General features: G+C 41.1%; 3 protein-coding genes across 4 annotated transcripts in view; 2 read left to right on the top strand and 1 right to left on the bottom strand.

Annotated features, from left to right (window-relative positions):
• Nucleotides 1-7,126, top strand: part of LOC113214981 (hexokinase type 2) — a 45,515-nt gene that overhangs the window by 1,631 nt on the left and 36,758 nt on the right. The gene's annotated exons all lie outside the window — the stretch shown is intronic.
• LOC127748621 (uncharacterized) lies at nucleotides 227-4,443 on the bottom strand. Of its 2 annotated transcripts, none has more exons than XM_052272258.1 (6): nucleotides 4,304-4,443; nucleotides 4,114-4,195; nucleotides 3,898-3,973; nucleotides 1,360-1,533; nucleotides 1,077-1,244; nucleotides 227-761 (listed from the first exon to the last, which is right to left on the bottom strand). In XM_052272258.1, exons 1-6 carry the CDS (start codon nucleotides 4,395-4,397, stop codon nucleotides 603-605), a joined length of 753 nt encoding a protein of 250 aa, XP_052128218.1. In that variant the 5' UTR covers nucleotides 4,398-4,443; the 3' UTR covers nucleotides 227-602. The 2 variants fall into 2 exon arrangements, with proteins under 2 accessions (XP_052128218.1, XP_052128220.1); XM_052272260.1 differs by having other exon boundaries at nucleotides 630-960.
• Nucleotides 4,672-6,981, top strand: LOC127748721 (pre-mRNA-processing factor 17-like; the record flags this gene model as incomplete). Its single annotated transcript, XM_052272252.1, is given in 8 exon segments — nucleotides 4,672-4,952; nucleotides 5,107-5,323; nucleotides 5,421-5,650; nucleotides 5,723-5,819; nucleotides 5,905-6,119; nucleotides 6,197-6,305; nucleotides 6,396-6,550; nucleotides 6,626-6,981. Coding segments are annotated over 8 exon segments (1,526 nt in total), but the record flags the coding sequence as incomplete, so codon positions are not given.

The following is a 7,126-nucleotide window of genomic DNA, read 5'->3' as shown; positions in this document are numbered from 1 at the left end:
TGGCGCCTGCCCTGCACCTGTAGTGCAGACTGACTGGCGTGAAAATATACTGACGTATGATATACTGACGTAGTATATTTACGCAGGGTTCGTTTTGTTGTTGTTGTTTTTGTGTTTCTTGTTTTTTTTGTTTTTTTTTTGTTTGTTTTTTTTTTGAAAGGGGAGGGGGAGGTTTAAACCTTGGCACGATTCCCCCTCCTGTGTCGGCACCAATTGACAGTGAAGCTCCGTTGTAGAATTGTATTTCGATGGATAACAGGATTTCAGTTCGACAAGCTTCCCCCAACCAGTTCGTTTGAATGCAAGGTGAACTCAACAAAGTAAACCTAATTCTTGTAATGAGCAGGACCCACATAGGATTGTCTAGGCCCGTAGACCTTACAAACAGCTTTACAAAGCAGAGACAATTTGTAATTTCTTTTACATTTCATTTTTTTATAATTTATTACTGCGTAAGTATTATTTAAGTTTTGGCATTTAGGCAAATTGTTGTCACATTCGAGTGACCTTTATAATGTTTTTCGTGTCAAAAATGTGCCAGTAACAATTCCGAATGTTAGCAGCAAAAAAAACACAAAAAAACAACCATACACAAGGCAGTGTTATACAATTTTGGGCATTATCCGCACTTGTACAACTAAGCATTCGTAGAGTTTGTCTTTCTTTCCAGCCGTAATTCTTTGCCTATAGAGTCCATAAGGCATGACTGGAACTTTCGGATACTTCCAGTTTATAGGGACGTTGTTGACCTCGTAAGCTCCCTGGAAATTGATGTGATACCAGCTTTTACACTTAAAATTAGTTTATGTTTATAGGTGCTACAATCACCTAGCTGCTCTGAAAACTCAAGTGTGTACTTGTATGCAGTACATCCTGCATGCCGACATGTATTCAGGGGATAGTGTGTATACATGATCATGTATGCAGGAGGTAGTAGTAACCATGTACACTCATAGAGACCTATGATAAAAGAAATAATGTACTTGTAAAGTAAAACGAACCCATTTGGTAAAAGAAATTGCGAGAAAAGGTCACGGACGTCAAATTACCAGAGCAGACAAAGATTGTGTACTTACAGGTGAGATTGTGCACACGCCTGTTGTATCTGTCTTCTTATAAACCTTCCGGTAAAAGTCAGGAAATAAATTGTCTCGGATATTTGAGCACGCCTTATCTTGAAAATACATCACGAAAGAGTTTTCCTTCCATTGGTTATTTGACCAAACGGCGAACGATATTTTCATCTAATAAAACAAAGATGGCATCGATACATGTATGTACTTCGAAATCTCCCCTTGTATATAGCGTCATTGTAACGTATTTTAGGCAGGACCATCCAAAACAAGCCATATGTCTTACCCATAAGCTATCATCATAAGGTACATCTCTACCCGTCTTGTTACCAGTAAGCAGCTGTAGTTCTGTTGGTTTTTGTGGATTGTAGTGACTGGTACGGAAAAACCACCTCCAATAAAGCGGGCGATTGGGTTCTTCACACATGGAAAAGCGCTCGACGTTAGCAGTCCACGGGCCCTTTACATCAGAAGTGAAGCTAAACAACCGTTTGCCACAGATCACTAAGAAAAATGTTACGCCAAATTGGCACACTAACAAAAGGTAACCTTTACCGTATGCTACAGTGGAACTCATTGCAGCACTGTTTCTTAGAAATTTTTCTAACTAAACCTGCGGCGGGTGTCACTGTTAGTTATGCACACTAACTCGGGTGTACCTTTGCGTACATGTCGTGGACAGAGATTTGTGCGTATACACAATTATGTAGACAAACGAGCTTAATTAGGTTTATATTCATATAGAAATATATTACATTTTGTGCATAAAATAAAAATGTATAGTTATTTTTTAGTTTGTATGCATAAAATGAGAAATGTTTCTATCTCTGAGTTCACGCATGATTGCCGTAGGTACTGTACGCACGAATAATCACTTATTGATACCATATGTACCAAACAGTACTTTAAGTGTGTGCGCCCTAAATAGGTGCGTCCCCAGTGAGAAATAAATGCACTATCGATAAATGGTCCATTTTCATCGATCGGGGCAAATTCGACTCGGTATCGATTCGATTTTGTCCACCAAATCGACCAAATTTCGAAATCGACATCGAATCGAGTCATTTCTCGCTGGGACAGTAACATACAACGGTAAGATACAGTGCTGCTGTAAAGTCTATACGTTTTAAAAAAACAAAAACAAAAAAAAAACAGCGTAAGCTTTTAAAAGTGCATTCAATAAAGATACCTCCCCAAACAACACACCGCGAAAGAGTTGATGGATTTGCCGAGAGCGCCCGTTTGGTTTGCGAGGAGCACCACCAGGAGGATTGGCACCTTGGACCACCGAGAGGCCATGGCAGTGGAGTGGAGGTCCCCTATCCACGGCCCACTCCCGGCTCTTAGCCTGGGCTTTTGCCGCGACTAACGAGCTGGTGGTGGTTGTGAGCGACCAGCACCAGTTGCGACCGGTGCCTGGCGTGCAAATTCAAGTTTGGAGCTAGGGTCGTCTTTTTTTTCTTTTTTTTGCCGCGTTAGTTTTGAATAACTGCTGCACGATTCCCTTTTTTACTCCCGTGTGGGTACCAAATAACAGGCGGAGTTTCATATTTCGATGGAAAACAGGATTCCAGTTTCAAATGGTTCAGACAGCAAAATTATTAGCTCCGTCGACAACTTTCTGATCAATCGCCCCGAAATTAACAAATCTTTAGGTCTGAGGACCAATTCATTTTTCATTTTTTTCGTGTGTGGTTGAGTCGTGCGAGCCGGCTCTGCGACAGTCGACACGTTAACAGCGCTTTAGGATAAAACCCACTCGCGTGTCAGGGAGGTGTTGGCGTTGGCCTGCTGAACAGCCCCCCCCCCCCACACACACACACAGAGGACCGAGCACTGTCATATAAAATGTTAAATTGAACACGGTTACCTGCCGTTACCAGCCAGAACGTTCTGAGCGAACGCTCATGGCGCCTGATTGGTAGGCAACACCTTGCATGCAGTGCTCGCGTGTAATGTGGGGTGGCCTATCCTGAGCCTCGCAGGCGCCGAGGAGCTCGACGAACTTCCTGGACGATTCCTCAGGGGTCGGCGCCTGGCGTGATCCCGGGGAAAGGAGAAAGGGGAATTCGCCCGATGTGGAGAGAATTCTGATGAGCGCTGTGGATAAGATTTTACGCTAGTGCATCGGACAGCATTTTCTCCTCCACTGCGGAGGTTTCTTATGAGGAGGTAATTTCCTTTCCCACACATGTGGACTAATAATGCCAAAAATGGGCTGCGGACGAGAATTTGCTCAAAAATTTACTCCAATCCTGTTTTGGAAGAGTTTTGCGTGGAGGCAACAGAACCATATCTACATCTTCAGATGAAAATATTTATCTAAAGTGAAAGCAATCAGTATAGTTCATTCGCTAAATGTAGACACACCGGCATCCCTTTAAACCCGAGGCTCCATTGTAAGCGTCATTCAGATGTCCCCGGCCCCCGCCCGACCCCTGGCTAGACCTGCCAACAGCTTTTCATGGGGAGAGCGGTGTTCAGGCTAAGACATGCTAGTACGTTGGGTTGCCTATGCACCGGCTGCACTGGCTGCTGGCACGGAGAGAGTGGTGTTGTAGCAACACCGTGAGCATATCCTGTCGCCAACGATCTGGGCGCCTCGGGTGAATATTTGAAAAGCTCTCTACCTTGCTACAACAGTGGCAGCTCGGCGCCCTATGCCTGCAGACCCTGCAGCCAGTGCTCAGGCAACCCAGTCAGTTGGTTGTCTTCACATCTCTCCTTCTGATGCCATGGCCAGGCCATGAATGTATTGCCCGCCTCATCGTGCATATTCGTTTTGGAGTGTAAGAGATATTGCAAATCACTACACTGATTCTACCTGGCATGTCTTGTGGATTCTTGTAGGCTGACTGGGACCATCATCTCTGGAGATTGAGACATGAAAGCTCTTCATCCTACAAAAAAAAAAAAAAAAACGTAATTCACAATGGATGGAATGTTGACGCAACAATCAACCGAGCTACTGAGAAACTAAAGAATGCTAGTAGGAATAAAAGTTTGTTTCCAGTAGTATTATGATATTCAGTTACTTTACCTTTCCATGTCCTTCACCATGATTATCACTATCTTCCTCTTTGACTGCCTCTGCATTGGTTGACGTGATGTAATGTGTGAACCTGAAGAAGAGACAAATAACTCACTGACATTACGAGTCACACACCGCAAGAAGAGTGAACACATCTTTAAATTTGATGGTGGTAATTTCTACCAAATATATAACTTACTTACTGTGCAACTTCGATACTGGCGTTGAACTTTAAACCTCTTGGACCCTATTTCTATCCATTCAAGCGATGGTTTTGGGTCACCACTTGACATATTGTTCTTTTGTTTTTAACGTCAAATCTACAATTATTTCTTCCAAACCTTATAAATGGTGTTGTCATTGCTCTTATTTTTAACCTTTGATAAAAAACCGGCTAAACAACCACATTTCATCTCTACACAAAACAAAACATACAAACCATCAACCCCCACCCGCCGACACCTTACCACCAGAGTCGAAGTAGAAACTATCTGAGGGAGAGACTTACTTTTGACTAACGTAGGTAAATACTTCGTATGAAAAATTCATCGACTAGCGTGTAAATTTTGTTAGTTTGTTGTGATTCAAACAAGTTGACGTTTGAAGTGTTTAGTTTTACCTACCTTGTTATTGAGATACGTGATACCTTTCTGTTAAATTAAAAAAGAAGGTTCCATTTCCTAGAGAACAAAAAAGTAACCATGCTAGGACTACAAGAATACGGTAGCAGTAGTGATAGTGAGGCAGCGTCGGATTCCGAGGGCTCAGCTCTTCATTTAAAACCTTTAGAAACATCTATTTCTACCAAAATTGTGTCTTTGTGTGCTGCCCCTGATGTTGTACCCTTGGTAAGAATTTGCTTTAACATTCCTACTTGTGTAATGGAAAGAAAATTATGTGAAGTTTAGGTTAGGTTAACTTAAGTATGTTTGGTGTTTCCTAAACAATATCATTCTGTACATTCTAATTTACACAACTACTTACCTAACAATTTCTTTTCAGGGTGCAGTAGACCCTCGTCCACTAGTTGATCCTACGTCCAAAGAAATAATGTTCAACCTAAAATATGACGATTTATATGCCCCAGAGCTGGGGCCTTTTAATCCTAATCAAACCCAACAACAGAAAGCTCAGAGAAATATGCTTTCTGGCTTTGTGGAACCAGCACACATGGATGCCTTTCAGTTTGAAAATCAAAGGCGGACATTTACTAGTTATGGTAAGACCTTTTACAATATATATTTGTGATCAAACATGTCATTATCGGTTTTTACCTATTAAATTGTCTTATTGTGTTTTTTGGTGGCTTTTCACAGGATTTGCCTTAGATCCTAGCGTGGACGCCAACACAGTGGAGGGTGCTAAGGTTGTTGGCTCAGAACTGGCTTTACAAGAAACAGGCGGAAAGACTGTATTTGAATCAACTAGTAAAAGACCCCTAGACAAACGGAAACGCAATAAAAATGACCAACCAGAGGATGTTGAGGGCTTCTTAGGTCCTTGGGGTACTTATGTTGATGAAAAGAGAGTGATGAAACCAAATGAAGTGAGTGAAAACTTATACATCTTTCTATCTGCATCTAATTCTGTTAACTAATTCTCTGAATTCAAATTTTAGGAAGAAGCAGCTGAATTAGAAGAAATTCTTGCTAAAAGACAGAAGAAAGGAAAGCAGGTTGATGAGAGACCTATTGAAGAAAAGACAGTTCTTCACAGTATGTGTAGTCCTTTAAGCTGTCACCGATGCCTAGCATATATGTACTTCCTGCTTTTATTACCCTTGGTATTTTCTGTTTCCAGTTAAGGAACCTTTCGACTACCAAGGCCGCTCATTCATGCACCCTCCTCAGGATGTGGGCGTAAATTTGAAATCAGACACACCACCAGATCGTTGCTTCTTGCCTAAAAATCTTATTCACACGTGGGAGGGTCATACAAAAGGAATATCTCAAATTCGCTGGCTACCGAAGACTGCCCACTTACTTTTATCATGTAGTATGGATTGTCGTGTGAAGGTAAGTCTCAAAGCTCTCTATTCATGAGTGAAAGTTCAATTGGATTTCTTTGTAGTTTACTAAAATTTCTTTTGTAGATCTGGGAAGTCTACAATGAAAGAAGATGTGTAAGGACCTACTATGGGCATCGTCAGGCTGTGCGAGATATTGCATTCAATAATGGTGGGAACAACTTTTTGTCTGCTGGTAAGTTGGAATTCATTAAAGTGTGTCACATCTGTCAATTTATGTATTTCTTCTTCTAACTTATGTGCCCTATCAAATTTCTTCCTCTAGCTTATGATAGATATGTCAAGTTGTGGGACACAGAAACAGGAGATTGCATATCCCGTTTCACTAGTCGGAAAACACCTTATTGTTGCAAGTTTCATCCTGATGAAGATAAACAGCATCTGTTTGTTGCTGGAACATCTGACAAAAAAATTATCTGTGTAAGTACAAGTTTAATCTAAGAGTTTGTTGTTACTATTTATCCTATGAAGTTATCAATATAATTTTTATTCTAGTGGGACACGCGATCTGGAGAAATTGTTCAGGAATATGATCGACATTTAGGATCAGTCAACACTATAACATTTGTGGACGAAAACCGTCGGTTTGTGACAACATCAGATGACAAAAGCTTGCGTGTTTGGGAATGGGACATTCCAGTCGACATGAAGTACATCGCTGATCCAACTATGCACTCAATGCCAGCTGTAACTCTCTCTCCAAACTACAAGTGGCTTGCTTGCCAGTCAATGGACAATAAAATTGTTGTCTTCTCTGCTCTCAACCGCTTCAAAATGAATCGAAAGAAGACATTTTCTGGTCACATGGTGGCTGGTTATGCTTGTTCACTTGACTTCTCTCCAGATATGAGGTGGGTACTTCTTTGTTTTAACATAACTTAAAGTTATTTGTTGGCTTTCAGAATTCTTTTTGTCTAAGGCCAAGATAATAATGACTGAAAATACATATTGAATTGTACATTTTATTTTTATTTTCTCTCTTACAGTTATGTTGTT

Source organism: Frankliniella occidentalis, unplaced genomic scaffold (genome assembly GCF_000697945.3).
Source record: "Frankliniella occidentalis isolate FOCC.00 unplaced genomic scaffold, Focc_3.1 Scaffold196, whole genome shotgun sequence".
Lineage (NCBI taxonomy): Eukaryota > Metazoa > Arthropoda > Insecta > Thysanoptera > Thripidae > Frankliniella > Frankliniella occidentalis.
Note: the sequence above shows the minus strand (reverse complement) of the source record. Positions and strands in the feature narration are given on the sequence as shown.

Coding starts and splice junctions, on each gene's coding strand:
- LOC127748621 (XM_052272258.1), bottom strand. CDS start 4,397: ATGTCAAGTGGTGACCCAAAACCATCGCTTGAATGGATAGAAATAGGG. Junction 3,974..4,113: donor ATGGTGAAGGACATGGAAAG/GTAAAGTAACTG, acceptor TTTTTTTTGTAG/GATGAAGAGCTTTCATGTCT. Junction 1,245..1,359: donor CTTATGATGATAGCTTATGG/GTAAGACATATG, acceptor TTGTTTTATTAG/ATGAAAATATCGTTCGCCGT.